Source organism: Schistocerca piceifrons, chromosome 5 (assembly GCF_021461385.2).
Source record: "Schistocerca piceifrons isolate TAMUIC-IGC-003096 chromosome 5, iqSchPice1.1, whole genome shotgun sequence".
In the NCBI taxonomy this organism is placed as follows: domain Eukaryota; kingdom Metazoa; phylum Arthropoda; class Insecta; order Orthoptera; family Acrididae; genus Schistocerca; species Schistocerca piceifrons.
The window spans coordinates 81,799,916-81,827,314 of record NC_060142.1 but is presented as its reverse complement, the minus strand read 5'-3'; the positions used below and the strand labels follow the sequence as shown (position 1 = coordinate 81,827,314).

General features: G+C 43.1%; 1 protein-coding gene across 1 annotated transcript in view; it reads right to left on the bottom strand.

The window, feature by feature from the left end:
* LOC124798754 overlaps window positions 1-27,399 on the bottom strand; it is a 557,216-nt gene that overhangs the window by 117,551 nt on the left and 412,266 nt on the right. Inside the window, exon 2 of the mRNA XM_047262282.1 lies at window positions 18,184-18,341. Within this exon, the coding sequence (XP_047118238.1) occupies window positions 18,184-18,341 (158 nt within the window). The remainder of the gene's footprint in view (window positions 1-18,183; window positions 18,342-27,399) is intronic.

Genomic DNA, 27,399 nt, shown 5'->3' with positions numbered 1-27,399 from the left:
CCTGAAGTGAAGAAAGAAAATAATAATAATAATAATAAAACAGTTCAGTTATTACTTCTGAGATCATCAGACCGCTACAACATAGTCAATCAGTAGAACGAAAAACCAGTCCAAGCTGCAAATTTTAATTTTTATTCATTCGATGACTAGTTTCGGGCTGAGACTCACTTTCAAATCATCATAGCAAAGTCGAAAATGGCATTTCCCAGTTTGTTATGATGATCGGAAAATTGATCTCGGCCCGAATCTAGTCATCGAATGAATAAAAAGTAAAAATTTACAACTTGGACTGATTCTTCGTTCTACTTCAGTTATGGTCTCATTTGAATGACACCAGCAAATGTGACGTATTCAGTTCCTTTGCATGAACTGGTTTAAATTGGATAAAGAACTTTACACTTGCCAGCAATACCACCATTCCAAAACTAATTTTCACTCTGCGGCGGAGCGTGCAATGATTTGCAACTTCCTCGCACATTAAATCTGGGTACCGGACTAAGACTGGAACCTGAGACCTTCGCTTTTCGTGGGCAATTTCTCTACCGACGGAGCTACCAGAGCACGGCCGACTGCCCGCCCTCACGGCTTTACTTCAGCCAGTACCTCGTCTCCTACCTCCCAAACTTCACAGAAGCTCTCCTGAATACCTTGCGCGACTAGCACTCGTGGAAGAAAGGATATGGCGGAGAAGAGCACACACTCAGCTGCAGAGTGAAAATTCATCTCGGAAACATACCCCAGGCTGTGGGTAAATCATATGTCCGCAATAGACTTCCTTCCATGAGTGTTTGTCACGCAAGTTATGCAGGAGAACGTCCGTGAAGTGAGTAGGAGATGAGGTACTGGAGGAAATGCAGCTGTGAGGGCGGCTCGTGAGTCGGTAGAGCATCTTCCCTCGAAAGAAATGTTCAAATGTGTGTGAATTCCTAAAGGACCAAACTGTTGAGGTCATCGGTGCTTAGACTTACACACTAATTAAACTATCGTAAGCTTAGAGCTTAGAACCTCCGGGGGGGCGGGGGATTCCGTGATATGGCGCCTCTAACCGCGCGGAAAACTCGAAAGACAAGTGTCCCAGGTTCGGTCTGGTTCACAGTTTTAATGTGCCAGGAAGTTTCATTACCATCATTCTTGTCTCATATAGTTGTGATGCACCTTAAAGGATTGCAATGAAATACATGAAAATAAATAAAAATAATCAACTGAAGTTCTCATTTGTTTCTGTACAGATGTCAAAAGAAATAATATAACATCGTAAGAGATAAATGTGAATGTATGCTTTCCCGGCGTATACAGCTGGCGAAGAGTTCTCGGGCTTGCAGCCGGGTGGCGCTGTCTTCAAACTGCGACGTTTCGACGAGTGACATACTCATCATCTTCTTCGCCAGAAGATCTTCTTCGCCAGAAGATGATGAGTATGTCACTCGTCGAAACGTCGCAGTTTGAAGACAGCGCCACCCGGCTGAAAGCCCGAGAACTCTTCGCCATCGTAAGAGATGGTTATGAATAACTGTTATAACTATTATTATTAACTATTTTATGCGACTGAGTCCATTTAAGACAGCAAAAAATACTTGGAAACTTTGACTGGCTATCCTCTGTGGTCATATTTCTTTTATTGCTTTGGGGTGAACTTGTTTCTTTTCTTCAGACCAAGCTGCCTCTGTCCTTTTTCGGTTTCTCCTATTGTCAGCGTGGTACTGCTAAACTTAAAATAAAAAAAAACCTGTTCACTTTATCTTCAAGTATAGCTCCTACTAATTTTAAATAAATTTCTGTTTCTCTACTCTATTTCATGATTTCTGTTTTGCTTTACGTTTATTTTATACAATTCAACGATTCTGCTTCTAAGTCTCTCTGGTTTCACTCCTTTGATATAGCTACAAAAATTCAATTTGTGAGTTCTAAGATGATTGTGTATTTCTGTCCACTGGCTGTTTCTTGGCTCCATCTGCTTCAGAAATATTAATTTTGAACGGGAAAGCCAGTATCGAAAACAGTCTCTTTCTTCAAATTTTCCGAAGTCTGTTTTCCTGTTATACATGAGTGTTTCCCAAGCGTAGAGACATCCTGGTTTAATCAAGGAATTGTAAGGTTTCCGTTTAGGGATGCTCTTCTAGTTGTAAATATTTTGCGTGAGACAGTATTCTGCTCTCATTTTTGAAATATATTTCGTATTAATGAATTATCGTTATTATTATTATTATTATTTACAAATCACCTAGCGAGGAAGCACAGTAATAAGACACTGGACTCATATCCGGGAGAACGACGGTTCGAATCCACGTCCTGATTTCTTGGCTTAGGTTTTCCGTGGTTTCCTTAAACTGCTCAACACAGATGCACAGATACTTCCTCTGAAAGAGCACAGCCGACTTTCTCCCCTGCCATTCCTAAATCCCAACTTATGACCAGTCTCCACGTAGAACGACAATACGCCCTGTATCAGAGGAGCACTGGAGGTACCCCACCACAAAAGCACCTTTATTAACTGGTCGTCAGAAAGCACAGAGATAATGCTGAGCATAGGAACAGTGGTAACGGATGCTCAAAATTTGGGAAGCAGTTTTCCGTAGTTCTGAGACACGATGACACCCGGCAACAGCAGTGGACAAATGCGTCGGGATGGATGCACATTTAGGCAGGCTGTGGTATCCTCAGATGTTTGAATACTTACATAGCACAGGTACATACAATGAGGTGACGAAAGTCATGTGATAGTGACAGGGGGACATATACAGATGACGGTAGTATTGTTTACGCAAGGTATGAAAGGGCAGTGCATTGGCGGAGTTCTCATTTGTGTTCAGGTGATTCATGTGGAACGGTTTCCGATGTGTTTATAGTCGCACGACATGAATTAACAGACTTTGAACACGGAATGGTAGTTGGAACTAGACCCATGGGCTGTCCCTTTTTGGAAATCGTTACGGAATTCAGTATTCCGGCATCAACAGTGTCAATAGTGTGCTGAGAAAACCAAATTTCAGGGATTACCTTTCACCACGGACAATCCAGTGGCCTTCACTTAACGACCGAGAGCAGCGGCGTTTGCGCAGATTGTCAGTGCTAACAGACAAGCAACACTGCGTGAAATAACTTCAGAAATCAATATGGAACGTATAACGAACGTACCCATTAGGACAGTCGCAAATTTGGCGTTCATGAACAGTGGCAGCAGACGACCGACGCGAGTGTCTTTGCTACCAGCACGACTTCTACATCTACATCTTCTCTGTAAATCACACTTAAGTGACTGGCAGAGGGTTCATCGAATCACCTCCACAATAATTTTCTGTTATTCCCCTCTCGAACAGTGCGCGGAAAAAACGAACACCTATATCTTTCGTGTGAGCTCTAATTTTCCTTATTTTATTACGATAATCTTCTCCTATGTAGGTTGGCGCCAACAAAATATTTTCGCATTCGGAGGAGAGGTTGGTGATTGAAATTTCGTGAGAAGACCCCCCCCCCCCCCCCCGCAACGAGAAACGCCTTTGTTTTAATACCTTATCATGTCTTTGACACTCTCTACCCTATTTCTCGATAATACAAAACGTGCTGCTCTTCTTTGAACTTTCCCGATGTGTTCTGTCAATCCTGTCTGGTAAGGATCCCACAACGCGCAGCAGTACTCCAAAAGAAGAGGGATAAACGTAGTGTAGGCAGTCTCTTTAATACATCTGTTGCATCTACTAAGTGTTCTGCCAATAAATCGCAATCTTTGGTTCGCCTTCCCCACAACATTTTCAGTGTGTTTTTTCCTATTTAACTAGGAATTTAGCTGAATTTACAGCCTTTAGATCTGATTGACTTATTGTGTAACCGAAGTTTAACGGATTCCTTGTAACACTCATGTGGATGACGTCACACTTTTCATTATTTAGGTTCAAAATGGTTCAAATGGCTCTGAGAACTATGGGACTTAACATCTGTGGTCATCAGTCCCCTAGAACTTAGAACTACTTAAACCTAACTAACCTAGGGACATGACACACATCCATGCCCGAGGCAGGATTCGAACCTGCGACTGTAGCGGTCGAGTGGTTCCAGACTGAAGCGCCTAGAACCGCTCGGCCACACCGACCGGCATTATTTAGGTCAACTGCCAATTTTCGTACCATACAGGAAATTTGTTTTGATTTTCTGATGACTTTACTAGATGACGGCCACTCAGATTGTCTCCTAAATCGTTTACATACACTGAAGAGCCAAAGAAGCTGGTACACCTGCCTAATATCGTGTAGGGCACCCGGGAGCACGCAGAAGTGCCGCAACACGACGTGGTATGGACTCTACTAATGTCTGAAGCACGTGGCTCAGGGACAGTGTTAGCCGCAGATAGCGCCTGGAACCTGTTTAACTGACTAACCATGGAGGCCCTGCGTCCGGCCCCCTGGGACGCCTTTTGCCGCCTGCCACGCCTACTCAACCGCGGGTGAGTGTGAGGACACCACGAAGCCAAGGGCCCAAGTTGTCAACAAGGTACTGTGCAAGCTGGTGGTGGCCCCATAAGAGTGTGAGCCGTGTTTGCCTGGAATGAATTCGGTCCTCTGGTCCAATTGAAACGATCACTGACTGCAAATGATTATGCTAGGTTACTTGGAGACCATTTACAACCATTCATAGACTTTATGTTCCGAAACAACAGTGGAATTTTTTAGATGACAGTGGGCCACGACACCGGGCCACAATTGCTCGCGATTGGTTTGAAGAACATTCTGGACAATTCGAGCGAATGATATGGCCACCCATATCGTCCGACATGAATCACGTTGAACATTTACGAGACATGATCGAGAGATCAGTTCGTGCACAAAACCCATGACTTTTATCAGTTCCGTATATACTGTCGGTACCCACACGGGACGATAGCTAGCTTCTTAGTCTAACTGCGGTTATTTGTTGTCAAGAAATTTCACAAAGGAGTAAATGTAGTGGAAACAGTTGTCAGCATGACCTACTGTTTAAACAGCAGTCTACATGAGGTTCTGGAGTTGTTCATGAAGCCCTCACGATTAAAAGGTTTCATGAACCTGGAATGGTTAAGAATAAAATACGCCAATGGGCAAAAACCGGAACTGATGAGAAAATAAAAGATACATTTTGGCAGTGGCAATACACAATCTACATGTCAGTATGAACCAGCACGAAAGAGCTATTGGGATTAGCCAATGGAATGTCCTGTAAGCTGTTGCGGTGTTTCTACGTAAATTTTGTCCACTGATCAAGCGGCGTTTACAAAGTATGGGCAAATCTATCTTCGGAATTTGCACTACTGGTCAGGTGGAAGTCGACGATGGTTGATAAAAGTAGACAAACAATGAATTTGTTCTGTCAACGCGTGATGCAGAATCTTCAAGAATCGCATCTTTGGACCCTGTTTTATTAACGGGACTTTAAATAGCCACCACAACTATCGAGATTTCCTAACATATATGCTGTTACAGTTGTTGGGAGGCATTCTACTTCTTGAGACAAGGCTACATGACGGATGTTCCTCTCTTTCTTAACAAATTATTGCACAACATTTGGATGTCGTTGGATCAGTCGTTTAGGAAACACGAAATGGCCTGCACACGCACCAGACTTAGAACCTCTGGCCATTTATCAGAAGGTAAACTTCAAACAACTGCTCTACACGTAGCACCGGCGATGCGAATGGGCCTGAAATGGAATAACACTGACGTGGGCAGCGATAAGTCGAGATGAAATTCAGCATGCTCTATTGTCTGTCCGGAATCTCTTTAAAGCGTGTACGACGCCTCAAAGCCAAAATTTTGAGCACTTGACGTGGTAGTCATAATAGTAATTACCCAAACAGTTCCTAAGTGACGTATTTCCTTATATTCCATACTGAAGGGCAGATGGTCGAGGAACCTCTTCTCCTCAGGGTTCGTGGAACCTGTTCTGCTCATGGCGGGACGGTGGTGTACAGCGCATTCACCTTGTTGCTAACTGACCACGTTTCACAGAAGTTGTGTCCTAGAATTCCTCTTTTGAAGGATCTTTTCCATGCCACAGTAAAAGGTATATAGCTCAATTTAAAACAAAAGCAAAAGGTTGTACCAGGGTAGCTATAAACGTCAAAAATTTAATGCTTGCGCGAAACAGCAGCTGTATATATTTACTCGCTCTGGATAGAATATGGATATACTAAGCTGCTATTACATGGAGATGCACACGGACATTGGTTTAGTAAAACATTTGGCGGCGTTGATATTCCCATCTTCTGTATGGTAAAACTTTTATCCACCGACGTACCGTTCCCCGACATCTTATTGTAACAAATCGTATCTTAGAGACAGGTGTTTCATATGCATATGCCAGTTCCTTGAAATAGCATATTTTAGTAGTTTGCAAAGTTATAAAAGAAAAATCACCTGATTTGTCACTTTATCTTCGTAAACTGTATGTATTCCAATATGGCGTCTCCTTCATTCAGCTTGTGACGTCGAAAGTGGTCTGGCATGGTACTAGCAAACGGTTCGTATCACGTTGTCAAAATAAGACAAGATTTAATGAGTGTTTTATGCTCGTGAATTCTTTTCAGCGTGAAATTCGAATCCACATCCATGTCAGTTTCTATTTATATCAATATCCACTGCGCTAAAAAGTTTTATTAACCTGGAATACTTTCAGTGGTCAACTTTATCCAGCATAGCCCCTAAGCCACTTATTTGTTGACTCGTCTGCATCGTCTGTTAGAAATGATACCGCAGAGAAGACACCAGCTACCAAATCATAATGGATTCGCTTCACAGCACGGGCATTAAACTTGTTGCTTTATGGAAGGGAGGGGGAGGAGTTAATTTTAGCAGGTATGCTGTATCTACACCGGCGTTGTTTTGTGGTGCCGGTTACGAGAAATGCTACAGGGCTCGTTTGTCAGTGTCTAACGTGCTCCAAAGAAAATAACGCTCTAGACACCGGGATTTAGACACGAACAGAGGGTCATGGAGAAATCTCAGCTGTTTTTGCTTCTGTATCAGTATTCAAACCTGGATCTATGCTTTTTGCCTGCTGATCGCTACTAATTAAGTAGCTCATACGCTGCATAGAATAAGAAAATGTTACCTCAATTTATGGCTTTAACGTTCCGGTTTTGCTCGGTTACTGCTCAGTAAGTATCAGCTTGAAATATCTTTATCAGTTAACGGAGGGACTGGCTTTAAGCTTCTCATTTCTGTGGTGCCACCGCCAGACACCACACTTACTAGGTGGTAGCTTTAAATCGGCCGCGGTCCATTAGTACATGTCGGACCCGCGTGTCGCCACTGTTAGTGATCGCAGACCGAGCGCCACCACACGGCAGGTCTCGAGAGACGGACTAGCACTCGCCCCAGTTGTACGGACGACGTAGCTAGCGATGCACACTGACGAAGCCTCGCTCACTTGCAGAGCAGATAGTTAGAATAGCCTTCAGCTAAGTCAATGGCTACGACCTAGCAAGGCGCCATTAGTAGTTTATTGCCTGAATCTACAGAGTCTCACTTGTATCGTCAATAGCGATGTACAACAAGGATGGATTAAAGTTAAGTATTCCAGCAGCTACGTACTTTTCTTTATAGCATTCATTACGTATCCTGTTTCAGACCTATCTCTAGCCTGCGTGAGTTAACGCGTGCCTTTCGGCTACTTCCGAGTGGCGTGGCTGTTAATCTACGCCACAACAATTTCCCCAAAAATGTACGTCAGCTGCACTCGCTACCATCGGCCCATCCTTGATGGCAAGAGGGGAATAAAATAAATAATGAAATATTTCTTCAATATGTAGGGCTAATCAGAGCTGTAATGTGACGTCACAACGAGTTGACAATGACACCTGTTTTCAAGATAATGTTCAGAGAGAATAGCGAAACATACAAGTGCTTTAATAATTGTCATAGTTGAGATGAAATGTTACGACACTCCAGAAGTAAAACTAGAAGAAGATGAAAAATTTCTTCCAGCAACCAAGAATATTTGCGAATATTTCGTTGAAGGGAAAATTTATTTTGCAAAGTGTGAACTTCAGACTAGAAACATTACAGTGCCTCATCCACAGGTAAACGACCGATGTATAAATCCGATGACCTTCCCAACAAACTTCCGTCTGATTTTCGGATAACACACATCATCTATTGTTCCTTTATTTCATCTTAATGAATGTCACAATTCGCTCTAAAATCATAATTTTTACTTGCTACACAAAATCACGGGTCTTTCAATATTTCCGTTTACACTTTACTTGTATCGAATTTCACAAATTGTTGGATACAAATAAAACGTCATGACAGTGTTTTTCCTCGACGGGCACCTTCTATCAGTCTTTTATTTTGTACGCAATTTCCTTGTCAGCAACAGATGAAAGAATGATGCACATGTTCCATTAAATTAGAAACGAACTAAATGTAAGCCGGCCGCGGTGGTCTAGCGGTTCTAGGCGCTCAGTACGGAACCGCGCGACTGCTACGGTCGCAGGTTCGCATCCTGCCTCGGGCATGGATGTTTGTGACGTCCTTAGGTTAGTTAGGTTTAAGTAGTTCTAAGTTCTAGGGGACTGATGACCTCAGAAGTTAAGTCCCATAGTGCTCAGAGCCATTTGAACCATTTTGAACTAAATGTAAACAACGTTTATTATGACTTACACATTTAAGAGGCATGCTGCAGAATCGAAGTATCTAGATGACCTTCCAAGGGTAGAAAGTAGATGGAGGAACCAAAAGAATACATTACCACAAAAAAAGCGTTCTTTCCCTTGTTCTGTACAATATGTAAACAAATGACCAGTCACAATCGCTGCAAATAAAAATATTCATATATGCAGACGATACCGCCATTACCTATCAAGGAAGAACGTTTCAAGAGGCTGAAAGAGAGCTGACTGAGGTTTTGCAAACCTTTGGGAGCCACTGTAAGGAAAACCACCTGCGACCTGATCCAGGAAAAAGTCAAGTATGCACATTCCAATTGTGTAACAGAGAGGTCACACGAGAGTGGGAAATAGAATGGAGAAGGATTAGAGTAGACAATTACAGCAACAGAAAATACTTGGGAGTCAGCCTCACTAGAGCGTACATTGCCATTTTAAAAAAAAAAACACTATTGAAATTAAAAGAAAAATATTGCAACAAATAATATTATACGTAAACTGGCCATATCGACATGAAAGCGCAGCCTAAAGTTCTTCGATCATCAGCAACAGGTCTCCGTTTTGCAGTCATGGGAATATATGGCACGAGTATCAGAGGCTTCTTGCCACTCCAAACAAGTAGCGTCGCTTTAAATGAGACTGTCGGGATTGTTAACGGATGTCTGAGGCTTACACTAATCCACAACATTTTTCCCACCTGCGACCATAAAACCACCAGATATCAGACGCAAAACAGAGAGGAAAAAACAGCAAACAAAAACGAGGCACTTCATGTATAACCAGCAAACAGTTCCAACTCGTCTTAATTCAAGGAAGAAGGCTGATCCGAGACCAGCAGCGTGTCCTTATTGTTGGACTCCTACAAAAAGGATCCCTATAACCCAAAGATGAAATCACACAAGGGCAGTAATTATAGTGTAATACGAGGAGAGCACTGAACAGTTTAAGGACAGGAGTCACAAAATGTGAAGTCAACATGTTTAAATGCGGCTACTCTGAAGATGGTCAGCATGATTACGGAAAAACGCAGACGACTGAATATTTGCTCTTGTGCCCAAGCATGGAGTCTGATTGCACAGCGGAGACCTACTTTTGAGCAATTACAAGGCCATCAGAGTTGTAGAGCTCTGGAAGAAGAGAGTACAGACGTTCTTGTCCGGATACAGACGGTAAGGTAAAGTAAGTTAAGTATCTGAAATAAGAAGATTATTTCCCCTCTGGTGTTATAACGCGTTTCAAAGATCCTTCGTATTGTAGGCATTCGCATAATTTATTTCTGCGGCTCGACATCCTTGGTGTCGTCACGCGGTAATTACAATGAAGCTCCAAAGAAACTGGTATAGGCATGCGTACTAAAATACAGAGATATGTAAACAGGCAGAATTTGGCACTGCGGTCGGCAACGCCTATATAAGACAACATGTGTCTGGCGCAGTTGTTAGATCGGTTACTGCTGCTATAATGGTAGGTTATCAAGATTTAAGTGAGTTTGAACGTTGTGTTATAGTCGGCGCACAAGCGATGGGACGCCGCATCTCCGAGGTAGCGATGAAGTGGGAATTTTTCCGTACGACAGTTTCATGAATGTACCGTGAATATCAGGAATCCGGTAAAGCATCAAATCTCCGACTTCATTCGGACAGAAAAAGATCCTGCAAGAACGGGACTGAAGAGAATCATTTAGCGTGACAGAAGTGAAACCCTTCCACAGGTTGCTTCAGATTTCAATGCTGGGCCATGAACAAGTGTCAACGTGTGAACCATTCAACGAAATATCATCGGTATGGGCTTTCGGAGCCGAAGGCCTACTCGTGTACCCTTGATGATTGCACGACACGAAGCTTTACGCTTCGCCTGAGCCCGTCAACACCTACATTGGGTTGTTGATGACTGGAAACATGTTGCGTAGTCTGGCGAGCCTCGTTTCAAATTGTATCGAGCAAAGCATGAACCCTGCATGCCAGCAGGGGAGTGTTCAAACTTGTAGATGCTCTGTAATGGTGTGGAGCATGTGCAGTTGAAGTAATATGGGACCCCTGATACGTCTAGATACGACTCTTGATGACAGGTGACACCTACGTAATCATCCTGTCTGATCAGCTACATCCATTCATGTCCATTGTGCATTCCGACGGACTTGGGCAATTCCAGCAGGACGATGCGACACTCCACACGTCCAGTGTTGCTACAGAGTGGCTCCAGGAACACTCTTCTGAGTTTAAACACTTCCACTGGCCACCAAACTCTCCAGACATGAACATTCTTGGGCATATCTGGGACGCCTTGCAACGTGCTCTTCAGAAGCGATCTCCACCCCCTCGTAGTCTTACGGGTTTATGGACAGTCCAGTAGGATTCATGGTGTCAGTTCCCTCCAGCACTACTTGAGACATTAGTCGAGTCCACGCCACGTCGTGTTGCGGATTACTGCTTGTTCACCGGGGCCCTGCACGATGTTAGGCAGGTGCATCAGTTTCTTTGGCTCTTCAGTGTATAGCCCGGAAGCGATGAACATAAAGCCGTGTAAGCCATCAGTCTGTGAGTAGCTCAGATTTTGTTCTGTGCATTTTTATTGTTTGTCTAATGCATTTCTGAACTGTACATATAGAGCACCCGGGCATTTGCTTAAACTGGTGGCTCCAAATTACACGGACACTCAGATTAGTTGGCGTGCCTACCAGACATTCGTTAACCCAGGACACGAACTGGACACACGTCTGACTAATCTCCACGTCTTGGTAATCAATCTAAACATTTTTCATTATACTTGAACGTTGTAAATAGAAATAATACTGAAACCGAAGGTACCCTTTGACAAAATTTTTGTATCTTTGTCTCTTCCTTTACCTATCGTTTATGTCGTTAGCTCTCAGTTTTGCATCATCCAACTGTGATTTCCTGTACACTTGAGGCTTTTGAGTCTGCTGTGACCTTCTGAAAAAGTAATGTTTCATCTCTCTTCCGTCAAACGTATGAATATTGACAGTCATCTGAATTCTTATCTTTCTCGGCGTCTGAATTTCTCATAATTATGCAATAACTAGGATCTCTGTTCCAGTTACACCGACTGAATAATTGTGATTTCCAGTTGTAACGTAAATATCGCTACTACACGGCGTTGCTGGTAGCGTGGAAAGTACAGGATATTAAATTTCACTAGTTATAAGTTCTTTAGATTTTATTTTGCAGTTTCATTAATGAGTTCTACTACAGCAAATTTCATGTGTTGTTGTTTTTGTTGTGGTCTTCAGTGGGGTATTTGAGTCTGATGCACATCTGCACGGCAATCTACCCCATGCAAGCCTCTTTATCTATGGTTCATTATTGCAGTCCACGTACATATGGACGAGCTCCTTGCAGTCAAACTGGTGCCTCCTCCCCACCCCCTTCCTCCCCACAGCATGCACACACACACACACACACACACACACACACACACACAAACAAACAAACAAACTCTCTCTCTTCCCCTATCAGGATCATCAGGAAGTTGTTTCCTTGATGCCTCAGGATGTCCCCTATCAACCGATCCCTTCTTTCAGTCAGGTTGTATCATAACTTGCTTTTCTCTCAAATCCGAATAATGGTTAGTCATCCCACCTACCCATGTAATCTTTAAAATTCTTCTGTAGCATATTTCAAAAGCTTCTGTTCTTTTCCTGTCTCAACAGCTTATCGCCCACGTTTCACTTTCGTACAAGCCTACAATACCTACAGAGAAGGCTTCTAGCGATTAATTTTATTTTCAGTGTTATCAAATTTCTCTTTTTCAGAAACGCTTGTCTTCCTACTGTTAGTCCGCAGTCCACTTCGGCCTTCATAAGTTGTTTTGCTGCCCAATGGCAAAACTCGTCTAATACTTTCCTAATCCAAGTCCCTCAGCATTGCCAGATTTAATTCAACTACACTCAGTTACCTTTGTTTTACTTTTGTTGATATTCAACTATTAGCTCCTTTTAGGACACTATCCATTCCGTAAAATGTGACCTTCCAAGTCCTTTTCCTGCCTTGACAGGATTACAGTGTCATCAAAAAATCTAAAGGTATTCGCCCTTTACTGAAATTCCTTTCCAAATTTCTCGTTGGTTTTCTTCACTCCTTTTGTTCAGTCCATCTTCTACTACTGTCTTTACTTTCCTTCCTTTTCCTGTTAACTAATTTTACGTATCTCTGGTGTACAATATACATAAATATGTTCGTTTACAATCTCTCTCTTGTTGTAGTCATGTTTACGTTTGGAATATGTCAGTCACTGACTTACGAATCTGAATGAGTTATTTCGTCAGTGTGCTAAAATACCTATATATGAGTTGTATGTACGAGTAAAAAGCATTTCCATACAAATAGTTACATAACAATATATTATAGGTATTTCATTACGACTTGTAACCAATGTATGTATCATGCATTAAGACAGCTTGTATTCAACTGACCAAAACCGCTTTTGGTCTTAATAAGCAATCTTCACATTCGTTGATATAAATTTTTCTCGTACTGCATCTGTAAGATGAGCATTGATATCGGCTGATATGAAGATTATTTACTGAAACTAAAACCGGTTTCACGGCCGACTGAGCATACACTGTCAAACAAGTATTCATAGAGCTGTGGGAAATGGTTTCCACTTCCTTATGAAAAGAAAAAAATCTCACTATTTGCTCAAACGAGCACAAATGTGTCATCCTCAGAGGGCCATGTTATATTCAGTGCTTGAAAAAACGTGTTTTATGAAGTAATTACTGAACAAAAAGAAGACCTAAATATTTCACATATATTGTAATTTTGTCAGAGACACCAAAGAACTTGGAAGAACACCTGAACGGAATGAAAGTACCTTAAAAAGAGGTTAGAACATGACTATCATGACAAGTAAAATAAGTTCACTGAACGTAGTCGAGTTAAATCACACGATGCGCAGGGAATTAGATTAGAAAATGAGACACTAAAACTGGTAGTCTTGTTTTGCTATTTGGGTAACAAAGTAACTGTCGATGGTCAAAGCAGAGAGGGTATAAAACGGAGATTCGCAACAGCAAGAAAAAGTTACTAAAAACAGAAATTTGTTTTCGTCGAATATAAATTTAACTGATAGGCAGTATTCTCTTATGGTAATTTCTGGAGAGTAATCTTCGACGAAAGTGAAAGGTGCGTAATAAACAGTTCAGACAAGAAGAGAAGTTTACAAATGCGGAGTTACAGAAGAAAGCCTAAGATTAATGCGATTTTGTCATATGATGACATGGTTGGGGACCGTGGCTGTTATTGGAAGACAAATGTTGATGGTGTTGAGGCAGCAACCAGCCACAAATTTATTTTAAGTTCCTTTATTCAAAAGGTACCGTTACCGGTTTCGAATCATTACGATTCATCGACAGACGGCTTTCATGCTTTCATTAGAACATGTGGTGCGTTTTTTACTGATTAGTTATTGTGAAATGTCGATTTGGAGAACTTGTTTTCGTAGTTTTCGTCCAACAGACAACGTTTGTAGTTTTCACCGCATTCACATCATTGCACACATAAACTTGCATAATTGAGCGCTTCAGATTTGTCACCTGGAGTGACTCAATGTCTCGCTGTATAATTGGTTCAAATGAGTCTAAGCACTATGGGACTTAACATCTGAGGTCATCAGTCCGCTAGAACTTAGAACTACTTAAACCTAACTAACCTAAGGACATCACACACATCCATGCCCGAAGCAGGATTCGAACCTGCGACCTTAACTGTATGGTTGTACAACATGCAATGTGTGGTTTTCATGAGCAGTAATCTCTATTCCAATTTTCTGTACAGGTTTCGGAACTCTCGGAACCGAGGTGATGCAGAACTTTTTTTGAGGTGTGTGTATATGAAAGGCAATGTTCTGACAGACTGAAATGATCATCGCACAGCCCAATCTGCTAAGGATGGAAGCTTGAAATTTGAAGAGATTGTTGATCTTATAGTATAGGCATCGTTTAAGAAGTGAATTTTCGAAATTCCACGGTAAGGGGATTAAATAGGCGATGGAAGGTTTTTTTGAAAATATCTATCAGTGTAATTTTGAAATTGTAACTTCGAAAATTCCTTTACGTTTTCTCGGTAAGAAACAAAAAAATACGTGTGCCAGTATGTTTGGAAATTTAACCCCTACTGGGGTTAAATACACTCCTGGAAATGGAAAAAAGAACACATTGACACCGGTGTGTCAGACCCACCATACTTGCTCCGGACACTGCGAGAGGGCTGTACAAGCAATGATCACACGCACGGCACAGCGGACACACCAGGAACTGCGGTGTTGGCCGTCGAATGGCGCTAGCTGCGCAGCATTTGTGCACCGCCCCCGTCAGTGTCAGCCAGTTTGCTGTGGCATACGGAGCTCCATCGCAGTCTTTAACACTGGTAGCATGCCGCGACAGCGTGGACGTGAACCGTATGTGCAGTTGACGGACTTTGAGCGAGGGCGTATAGTGGGCATGCGGGAGGCCGGGTGGACGTACCGCCGAATTGCTCAACACGTGGGGCGTGAGGTCTCCACAGTACATCGATGTTGTCGCCAGTGGTCGGCGGAAGGTGCACGTGCCCGTCGACCTGGGACCGGACCGCAGCGACGCACGGATGCACGCCAAGACCGTAGGATCCTACGCAGTGCCGTAGGGGACCGCACCGCCACTTCCCAGCAAATTAGGGACACTGTTGCTCCTGGGGTATCGGCGAGGACCATTCGCAACCGTCTCCATGAAGCTGGGCTACGGTCCCGCACACCGTTAGGCCGTCTTCCGCTCACGCCCCAACATCGTGCAGCCCGCCTCCAGTGGTGTTGCGACAGGCGTGAATGGAGGGACGAATGGAGACGTGTCGTCTTCAGCGATGAGAGTCGCTTCTGCCTTGGTGCCAATGATGATCGTATGCGTGTTTAGCGCCGTGCAGGTGAGCGCCACAATCAGGACTGCATACGACCGAGGCACACAGGGCCAACACCCGGCGTCATGGTGTGGGGAGCGATCTCCTACACTGGCCGTACACCACTGGTGATCGTCGAGGGGACACTGAATAGTGCACGGTACATCCAAACCGTCATCGAACCCATCGTTCTACCATTCCTAGACCGGCAAGGGAACTTGCTGTTCCAACAGGACAGTGCACGTCCGCATGTATCCCGTGCCACCCAACGTGCTCTAGAAGGTGTAAGTCAACTACCCTGGCCAGCAAGATCTCCGGATCTGTCCCCCATTGAGCATGTTTGGGACTGGATGAAGCGTCGTCTCACGCGGTCTTCACGTCCAGCACGAACGCTGGTCCAACTGAGGCGCCAGGTGGAAATGGCATGGCAAGCCGTTCCACAGGACTACATCCAGCATCTCTACGATCGTCTCCATGGGAGAATAGCAGCCTGCATTGCTGCGAAAGGTGGATATACACTGTACTAGTGCCGACATTGTGCATGCTCTGTTGCCTGTGTCTATGTGCCTGTGGTTCTGTCAGTGTGATCATGTGATGTATCTGACCCCAGGAATGTGTCAATAAAGTTTCCCCTTCCTGGGACAATGAATTCACGGTGTTCTTATTTCAATTTCCAGGAGTGTAGTTGGTGAAAGTTTTGTTTTTGAACAAATCATTATAAATGAACTAATAAGCATTTTTAAAGCTAAATCCATGAAAACTGGTATTTGACTTCTCGGTTGGAAATAAAAAAATACATGTTTCAGTGTTTTTGGAAATTCAAGCCTCAAGTGCGTAAAATGGTGATGGAAGTTTTTATGGAAATATTTCATTATCGAAGCGTTATTTGAATCTAAATCTATGAAAATTTGTATTTGGGTTATCGGTTAGAAATAGAAAATAACTTGTTTTTCTTTCTCTCTCTCTCTCTCTCCCTCTCTTCTTTTTTTTTTTTTTTTTTTTTTTCCCTAACGGCGTGAAACAGGGCCAGACTGACTCACTGACTCATGATCGCCCAGCCCAGGCCACTGAGGATAGGAACATGAAATTTGGTAAGGGTGTTGATGTTATACACTAGGAATAGTTTAGTAAGGGATTGTTCGAAATTCCATTCCTAAGGGGGTGAAATTTTCTTGAAAATATGTCGCTCTTAAGGCAATTCTGAACCTAGAACTGAAAAAATTGACATTTGGTTTCTATGTCATAAATTAAAGTAAGTGCTTCAGTATTTTTGGAAATTCAACCAACAAGGGGGTGAAATAGTGGGTGAAAGCTCTTTTGGAAAACAAATCATTATTAAAACAATTTTAAAGCTACATCTATAAAAGTTAATCTCTGATTTCTCGATTAGAAGAAAAAAAATAGGCTTCAGTACTTTTTGGAAATTCAATACCGAAGAGGGTAAAATAGGGAATGGAATTTTTTGCGAGAATATTTCGTGATGTTAAAACTTTTTAAAGTTAAATCTATTAAAATTTGAATTTGCCTCCTAAAGAAATATGTGGTACGGGAGGAAATTTTCTATGAAAATATCACGTGAACTCAACGGGCGAGATTATCAAAGACCTCTGACTCTACCTACCAGAAACGGATTTTGGTCAGAAGCACATTCGGAATATACCATGCCATGCCTCTGCGACTTTCATTAGTGTGTAAAATTTACACGGTATTGCAGTCTGTGAACATAAAAATTGGATTAAAAGAAAACAAATTAAACCTGTGCGTACCATACAGTCAACGTGAGTGAAGCAGCGAGCGCTAAGCCAGTTCGCCATGAAGGTGATTGGGGGACAGATCGCGTATTAATGAACACTAACAAGTGTCTGAATATCAGGCGCTGTCTTCCTACTGTACTAGGCTGCAATTGATGTTCCGACTGTTTTGCTATTCCTTCTACCGAGTTATCTGAACTTGTTTCTTTCTTATTTAATTCTTCACCCTCCCCCCTCTCTCTCTCTAGGTGTGTACGTGTTCAGTTTAATAAAGAATAGAACTCATGTTCTCGTATTGTATAGTTCCTCAGATTACCGTTGTGTACTACAGTCGTTAGTAATCTTTCTGATGCTGCCCTCTGCAAGTGAGAGTTTTCCTCTGTGGTAAGGCTTAGGTGTAAGCTGCAATAGATTTGATAATTTTTTAGATCTATATCAGTTTTCACTGGATTGTGTTAATGTGTTAATTTCACACAGTGAAACTGCAGTTAAAGGGAACGTTATTCTGTTAACTCGTCAATCATCTTCAGAAAATCATCATGTTGTTGCGGGCGACACGATAATCACATGAAAATTGAGAAAAAAGCTAACCTAGAGACGACGGTAATGATTTTTTATGCCTTACTTTCTTCTAGTCACCATTTCGTAAAACATGTTGAATTTTGTAGATCGGAATAAAACATGACTCACTGATGACGAGCCAAACACGCTTGGGCAATAAGTATTCGTTGTCTGCATAATCAGAGGGAAACCAGTCGCCATAAATTAGTCTGCAAATCCGCCTGCTGAAAGAGCATCACTAACTGAACGATGAAGTGTCGCGGATTTCTTCTGGGACAGGACGTCGGTTTTCGTCAGTTCCTACCAGTGTTTTGCGCAGCTAGTGACACCTATTGACGGTTGCACCCACCTCGACGCCGTCGAACTTCTCGAAGAGCGCGGCGTACTGCGTCAGCTCCAGCACCTCGATCCACGTGCGCACGTCCATGTGCGGCCGCGACGGCGGCACTGCCATCTTGCGGCGCGACAGCGAACTCAGCGACGGGAACCGGAAGCTCCACGCGATGCCTGCGGACAAAGAGCGCGCTGTTTGAATCGCCGTTACATGCAGACTGCGGAGCGTAGTTTCTGTTCAAATTGACTCAAAACACAAAGCTATATGACCGTGTCGTTGACGATGCGATAGACTATAAACCAAACAACTAGGAATAGGGTGCTCCATTTCTGCAACGACATATTACTTCAAGCAACACCTCCAAGCTGTGTTAAGAACTTAATTGTCCTGCCGGTTTCCAGTTTGCGTCATCATCTTAGAAAGCGTCGGAGGATAAAATACAAAATAGCAGTTAAATTATTGAAAAATTTTTTCAATAAAAGTAATTATAAAATCGTTAAAAAATGTTACATCCATTGTGGATGAGGAACTGCAAATCTGATTTAAATTTGTGCTTTATGTAGGTATGATATACAATCAGTCGCTTCTTAATTATGACATGATTTATTGTTCCATTAATTAGTTTTCGAGTCACTTTATGCTAATCATCAGATGGACAAGCTACAGCACTATAATTTTTTTTGGCCATTTGCAGCTAATCTCTAGGGTGGTGCTGGCGAAAATAACGCATATTTAGGCAAAAGTCAACGAAATGTGTCCGAAACAAAAAGATCGCTATGTTTTTGAATACTTACAATACATGGCATCTTAGCATAGACCAGAAATTCCCTCAATGAAATGTATTTTAGACAGCTTACACACACACACACACACACACACACACACACACACACATACACACACAAACACACACACATTGCACCCATCCACACACACAGTATGTAGAAGCACATGACTTTACTAAACAAACACCAAATGTAAATACAAACCGCACGAGGATTCTAGTTATTCTCTTTGCCTACGCGATCTTTGACTTGACACGCGTTAAATTAGAGAATATAACATAAAAAGAATAGATAATGTATGCCAGAGAACACTGCAAGCTGTAGACGTGTCTATACGTTAGCACTGTACGTGTAATATGAATCAAAAGTAGTAAACTTTTTCTACTTGTTTACCTGTAACTTTTTTATGGATGTTACGTGTATAATGCTAGCGTATAGCAGTACAAATGGTTCAAATGGCTCTGAGCACTATGGGACTCAACTGCTGTGGTCATCAGTCCCCTAGAACTTAGAACTACTTAAACCTAAATAACCTAAGGACGTCACACACATCCATGCCCGAGGCAGGATTCGAACCTGCGACCGTAGCAGTCGCACGGTTCCGGACTGCGTGCCTAGAAACGCGAGACCACCGCGGACGGCTATAGCAGTACATACAGCTTGTAATGTTCACTTTCGTCTATTATGTATGCTTCTAAATATTTTATTCTGTCATTTGATAAAGCACATGTATTAGGCCGCCAAATGGGAATGTGAAATATTTATAATCCTGATACTCTTTGAGTTTACGTTCAGTTCTTGTTTACTGCAAAACCAAGTGCATGTAAGAACTGCGTGCGTGTGCGTGTGTGTGTGTGTGTGTGTGTGTGTGTGTGTGTGTGTGTGTGAGTGTGTGTCCAAGATGCCTAAAACGTATATTACCAAAATGTAACATATCAGTTCTTTCCGCCAACACCACGACTGTAGCTACATATTGATGGTCCGGAAAAAAAGTTCCGTAATACCACCATGTGTCGATAAGCCTGCAGTAGCTCGAAAACTAGTTAATAGTGCAATAAATAGTATGTAATTCAAAACAGCGACTGGTTGTGTATCGTATCTAAATAAACCGACAAAACAAATGTTGGTACAAGATGCACGGAACATGTTACCTATATGGTATGGATTTTCGTTGCATAAATGATCCAGTGGGATTCATACTCATCATGAACGAAAACACCGCTTATAGGTTATACTTGTTATACTCAGAAGTTTAATAAGTTTGCACCATGTTACGTTGTAGAACAGTTTCTATGGGTAGAAGAAGCCTCTGAAAGTGTGTCTAGTTTGCCGGCCGTGGTGGCCGAGTGGTTCTAGGCGCTTCAGTCCGAAACCGCGCGCCGGCCGCGGTGGTCTTGCGGTTCTAGGCGCTGCAGTCCGGAACCGTGGGACTGCTACGGTCGCAGGTTCGAATCCTGCCTCGGGCATGGATGTGTGTGTTGTCATAAGGTTAGTTAGGTTTAAGTAGTTCTAAGTTCTAGGAGACTGATGACCTCACATGTTGAGTCCCATAGTGCTTAGAGCCATTTGAACCATTTGTCTGTAGTTTTCTCAATCGTGCCTCGATAAATAAGCGCTATGTCTCTCTTGCCTTTACTTTTCTTAAAGCGAAAGTGATCGTCACCTACCTAAAGATGATAAGATGATCGAAATCGATACTTAATAAGAATTTTATAAGGGACGATCAAACAGTTTCCGATTGTGGGCATTGCTGCAGCGCATATGCAACCCAGAGCGATGCAGATGCGGGCATATAAACACCGACGTGTAGTCAAAGGTTTAGTGTAGCCTTCAAACGGAAACTTTGTGATCGTCCCTTGAATAATAGCATCTTTGTTCAAATTATATAATACGACTAATCTGAAAAAAATCTGCTGTTGAAAAATTCCTTATTAAATACCTGGTTTCCATCCTCTTGTATCTGCTCATAGAAAGACTTGTATACGGTAATGCGCGTGCCTGAAAACCGAGAAGTCGTGGAATCGGATCCCGGTCGAATCACCGTCTGTCAGTCCGCTTCTTGACCTAGCCGGATCTGACACATGGCTCGGATTACTCGTTAAACCGTAAGTTTCCTTTGCCCATTTGGATAATTGGGGTGGGTTAGGGACACGCAAGTCACCGAAGCGGTGTCCATTTGAAAGATTAGCACCAGGGCAATGAGCCACAGGAAATCCGAATGGATTCTTGTCAGCCACCCTGAAGGACCGCCAGCCAGCACTATCAATGCTGTGGCTCACTCGAAATAGGAGTGGTCACCTTCACTCCAGTGACGCTTCTTCCGAGTCGAGAATCCAGTGATCAGAGCCACCACTCTAGAGTTTCTCTAATAAAAAAGGTATTTTGTATTATTATTATTGGTTAGACTGATATGAATTAATTAATTGAAATTGAATGTTAATACATAATATCTCTCCTAGTAAACATGGCTTTTAAGAGAACATTGAGTAATTGGTAAGCACTGGTTAAGAACACCACATGAATGTTCCTTGCTTAGCTGTAGGCAATACTGTCTAAATGGTAAAACAGGACACAGAAAAATGTTACTTCCCTTTCTAATTAAGCTGTACCCTGCCTTCCAGGATCGTCATTACATCAGACCAGCAAGTGCGTCGGTGGACGATATTGTTTCGAGACCAATCACCGATTTGAATATTACGCGGTTCACGTAATAAAATGGTGCGTATCTTGAGCGAACAAGATCGATAAAGATGATCTCAGGGAGGTATGCGCTATAATCTGATGGATTAAACGGCGAATGCAGTCGCGACCACCAAACTATGCGCCAGCTATTTCTCTTCGATCCAGTCTGAAACTGGACTAAAAAAATGCATAATAAAATCCCATATAAAATGAATAGCAAGGAAAGAGATCTTCAAAGAACACATTGCTATTTAACATCAAATTAACATAATTATTCAACAAAAGCGTACAATTTACATGAGTGACACTTACACTGCTTGTCTCGGTAGCAGAGGACAAATGAGAGAAAGAGAGCTGGTCGCGTTCCGCCTTTTTTTACATCGTCAGACAAACGAATGTACCTTCTGCATTTTGTTTCACAGAGTTCTCTTCACTCATTTTAATTCAGAGATACTTCCCAAAATAATTCATGAATAATTAAAAATACACCCTCTCATTAGTACACAGTTCCTTTCCATTAATATATAGACTGAAGAGCCAAGGGGCCGGCCGAAGTGGCCGTGCGGTTAAAGTCGCTGCAGTCTGGAACCGCAAGACCGCTACGGTCGCAGGTTCGAATCCTGCCTCGGGCATGGATGTTTGTGATGTCCTTAGGTTAGTTAGGTTTAACTAGTTCTAAGTTCTAGGGGACTAATGACCTCAGCAGTTGAGTCCCATAGTGCTCAGAGCCATTTGAACCATCTTGAAGAGCCAAGGAAACTGGTACACCTGCCTAATATCGTGTAGGGCTCGCGAGCACGCTGAAGTGCTGCAACACGACGTGGCATAGACTCGACTAATGTCTGAAGTAGTGCTGGAGGGAACTGACACCATGAATCCTGCAGGGATGACTATAAATCCGTAGGAGTACGAGGGGGTGGAGATCTCTTCTGGACAACACATTGCAAGGCATCCCAGGTATGCTCAATGATGTCTGGGGAATTCATAGGCCAGCGGAAGTGTTTATACTCAGAAGAGTGTTCCTGGAGCCACTGTGAAGCAATTCTGGATGACGGGGTGTCGCATTGTCCTTCTGGAATTGCTCAAGTCTGACAGAATGCACGATAGAGATGAATGGATGCAGGTGATCAGACAGGACGCTTACGTACGTGTCACCTGTCAGAGTCGTATCTAGGCGTATAAGAGGTCCCATACCATTCCAGCTGCACATGACCCACACCATTACAGAGCCTACACCAGCTTGAACAGTCCTCTGATGACATGCAGGGTCCATGGATTCACCAGGTTGTCTCCATACACGTAACCACCCATCCGCTCGAGATAATTTGAAACGAGACTCGTCCGACCAGGCAACATGTTTCCAGTCACCAACAGTCCAATGTCGGTGTTGACGGGCCCAGGAGATGAGTAAAGCTTTGTGTCGTGCAGTCATCAAGGGTAAACGAGTGGGCCTTCGGCTCCGAAACTCCATATCGATTATGTTTGCCGGCCGTTGTGACCGAGCGGTTCTATGCGCTTCAGTCCGGAACTGGGCGACCGCTACGACCGGAGGTTCGAATCCTGCCTCGGGCATGGATGTGTGTGATGTCCTTAGGTTAGTTAGGTTTAAGTAGTTCTACTTTCTAGGGGACTGATGACCTCAGATGTTAAGTCCCATAGTGCTCAGAGCCATTTGAACCATTTTGATGATGTTTCGTTGAATGGTTCACACCCTGACTGTTCCGGCGCAACGACAAGCGCCAGCACGAAGATCAAGAACGATACAGCACCGAGGGTTGAGAGATGACGTCAGTCAATGACACGCTGACTATGACGTCACCACGACAGGAGCGGCATCTACACAAATAGAATAAAAGCGACGCGCCGGCTCGGCAAGGTCGCACTAGAAGAGAGGACTAGAACAGTCGCACTAGACGAGCCGCACTAGAACAGCCGCACTGATATTAACGATAGCAGTGACCTACGAACTTGTATGATTAGCTTGCATGGAAATCATATATATCAATGGACACTGATTATTTGCATGTCTTCAATTGCTTGCGACCCATCATGTAGAAACGAAAGTTAAGTATTGTCACTTCAATTACTGTAATGAACTCCATTAATATGCTTTACTTCTATGTCGTCTAGCTATCCGAGAAAACAGCTTCCTAGGCACCCTATAACAGACGAGCGGGCAGGATTCCACAGTGGCACTTGTTGATGGCCCAACATTAAAATCTGCAGCAATTTGCAGGAGGATAGCGCTTCTGTCGAACTGAACGATTCTCTTCAGTCGTCGTTGGTCCCGTTCTTGCAGGATCTTTTTCCGGCCGCAGCGATGTCGGAGATTTGATGTTTTATCGGATTCCTGATATTCACGGTACTCTCGTGAAATGGTCCTGCGGGAAAATTCCCACTTCATCGCTACCGCGCAGATGCTGTGTCCCATAGCTCGTGCGCCGAGTGTAACACCACGTTCAAGCTCACTTAAATCTTGATAACCTGCCACTGTAGCAGCAGTAATCGATCTAACACTTGTTGTCCTATATAGGCTTTGCCGACCGCAGCGCCGTATTCTGCGTGTAAATACCTCTATATTTGATAACGCACGACTATACCAGTTTCTTTGGCGCTTCAGTGTATATTTATTTATATATGTAAAATTATTTATAATATTTTCAGGCGTTAATTAAAATTGGGGCTAGGCATTTATAAAGTAGCATTTCACCAGCTTTCAGTGTTCCTCGCTCCACCAGGCGCAAACTCGAGGAAACCATATGCTGGGCACGAAGAACAGGCTCTACTCTCTAAGTTGAGGAAGAGTGAGACTATCTATGAGCTGTGACTGGGCTCAGGTGATGTATACGGTGACACAAACTGTATACGGTGACACTCTGGAAGACACGGGACACAGCCAAAGCAGAAGAGCACCAGCCTCCCTGCGACTCAGGTGCAACACAATTGAGGTTACACTCCTTAGAGGGCCCACTGGCAGCAGCTATGTTATCTCTCAGAGTTACATCACACAAGTAGTTCTCACTTGGGCATTCAACCACCACAAAAGGATGTAAGCAGACACAAGACCCGATCAAGCAGATAGTTCGTCATTACTTAAAGACAGTAGCCGAAGACCATATCTCAGCAAGCGCCAACAAACGCCGAGAAGAAGAGCCAAACTGGACACTACACAGCGTGGTTTAGAATGAATACACGGTTTTAAGGCTTTGTAGCATTTATTATATTCTAATTTTAAAGCATGTGACCAAGAGCAGTGCAAGCATGAGCAGTTTTGTACAGTACAGATTATGTGCAAAGAAATATTTACTGGAAGAAGGCTATACTAAGAGCGTTTAGCACATATAGGACAATAAATGGCTGCATGAACAGGATACAGAAACGAATACCACAGAAGATGCCTCACATCAACAGGCGAAACATGTCTGGTACTCAAGAATAAATTTCAGTCGCAAAAGACGGAACATGAAACAGCACTTTGAAAGGGAAGAGGACCCATTTCTAAACAGGATTTTAATGTTTGTTGAAACTTGGGTTCACAATTTTGAACCAGAGTCCAAGAGACAAAGGATGGAATGGAAGAATTTGTGGGACGGTGTCTCAGACAAGAAGACCAAGACTTCTTTACATCAGGTATAAGAAACAATTTTATCGTAAGTGACATCAGTATTAACAATAGTGGGGATTATGCTGTGAAGTAGTAAAAGTCTTATTTAGTAAAAGTACAATCTATTTTTCTACATAAGTTTGTCTATTTAATTAGTGAATGTCCGTTGAGTCGTGCTGGATTGCCCCTTACATGCTATCGCCTGATCCCTGGACGAAGAGCGTCGGGCTGCCTCTGAAGCGATCAGTTGGCTGGAAAACCAGGACATTGATTTTTAACTTTTCCTTTTTTATTTTACTGGTTACTAGGGGTATTTTTTAAGACACATATTGGGGGTTAAAAGGAAATTGTTGGGATTGCATTCTTCCAGTCCAGTGGTCGACCATGGAAATTTCTCTCAGGGTAATCGGATTCCTACAGGGTCGCAACCACTATCCTCAGTGTTGTGACTTAAAAGCTGGCCGGAAGCACACAGCTGTGACTCCTGCAATGCTGGAACGAGCAGACACTCTCAGTCGAGGTCATCAAACAGTCAAACACCTCTCCCTGCTCAAATAGACGTTTCTGTCGGTCTGTGCGTCCGAGAGGAGCTGAGAAAACTTCGTTGGCCTGTGCTTCCCCATCCACTCTACAGCCCAGACCTCGCACCTAGCGACTTCCATCTCTTTGGCACAGTGGAGGATGTACCCCGCGGGAAGCAGTACATGCAAGATGGGGAGGTTTCTGATGCAGCGAGACGTTGGCTCCGACGTCGACCAGTAGACTGGTACCATGCAGGCATACAGGCCTTCCCACTAAGGTGGCGTAGGGACGTCGCAATGAACGGAGGCTATTTTGGAAAATGGGGTTTTGTAGCCAAAAGAATGAGGAATAATATGGTGTATCGGAAAACAGAATAAAACCTACCTGCTTTCATAAAAAAAATGTGTTGCCTTAGTTATTGAACGCCCATCGTATATACACAGAAACAGGTCAAGGTACTGTATATTTAGAAGGCAATACTCAAAGCGTTTTTTACTTTATCCAGTGTTTTTTTCTTTATATGTATCAAATAACTCGAAAAGACAGATTTTTTTGCTTCCTCAATAAAGCTGAATTTTCACTGTTACAAAAAAAAATTTAATGAATGGAAATTTCATCGATTTATATAGCAGTTTTGCAGGTGTCATAAAAACTAAATTATTTTTCGCTTTCAGATGTTTGGTGCTTTTTGTGGTAGAACACTCAAAGTAAGAAATCAGAAGTCCTTGTGGAACCTTCACAATGTGGCATGAAAACAAAATAAACAATGAAATAAAGATTGGGAAGACACAAGAGCACAAAATCGACAGCCATAACGTGAGTGAGCACGGCGAGAGTAGATTCAGCTTCCGGTGTCCGCAGACGATGACGGCGTCCACCCACCAACGTCAAAAAATTGCTTCCGGAGGAGCCTTGTGTGGTGTTGGCAGAAGAGCCAACACTGTTTTTGTAGAGGAGGCCGAAATGCACGCGTTTAATTACACGCTGACTGGCGTGAGGTCTGGAACAGGACAATATCTTGAGAATTGCAAATAAAGTACGTAGTTGATATAATACTTAACTTTAATTCACAATTGTAGAACATCTCTCGTTACGGTACATGCTTCATAATATTAATTATCAATTGAATACGGCGCCTTGCTAGGTCGTAGTTAATGTAGCTGAAGGCTATGCTAACTATCGTCTCGGCAAATGAGAGCGTATTTGTCAGTGAACCATTGCTATGAACGTCGGCTGTACAACTGGGGCGAGTGCCAGGACGTCTCTCTAGACCTGCTGTGTGGTGGCGCTCGGTCTGCTATTACTGACAGTGGCAACACGCGGGTCCGGCGTATACTAACGGACCGCGGCCGATTTAAAGGCTACCACCTAGCAAGTGTGGTGTCTGGCGGTGACACCACACCTTGACTTTGAACTGTTCCGTTCAGTTTAGTTGACGGCCTGTGTGAATGTCGCCGTTTGAACTGGATTGTGGAATAGTTTGGTACTCCGGTACGTCGAGTATGAATCGATCTTCACGGACGTATTGTCGCGGGTTAAAGTGAGCGTGGGGACGCTCCGCAGACTGGCATCGCTTGCCTCGTGAACAACCAGTGCACTCTTGCCAGGCATATTGTCCGGTATCTCGGCGTCGACATC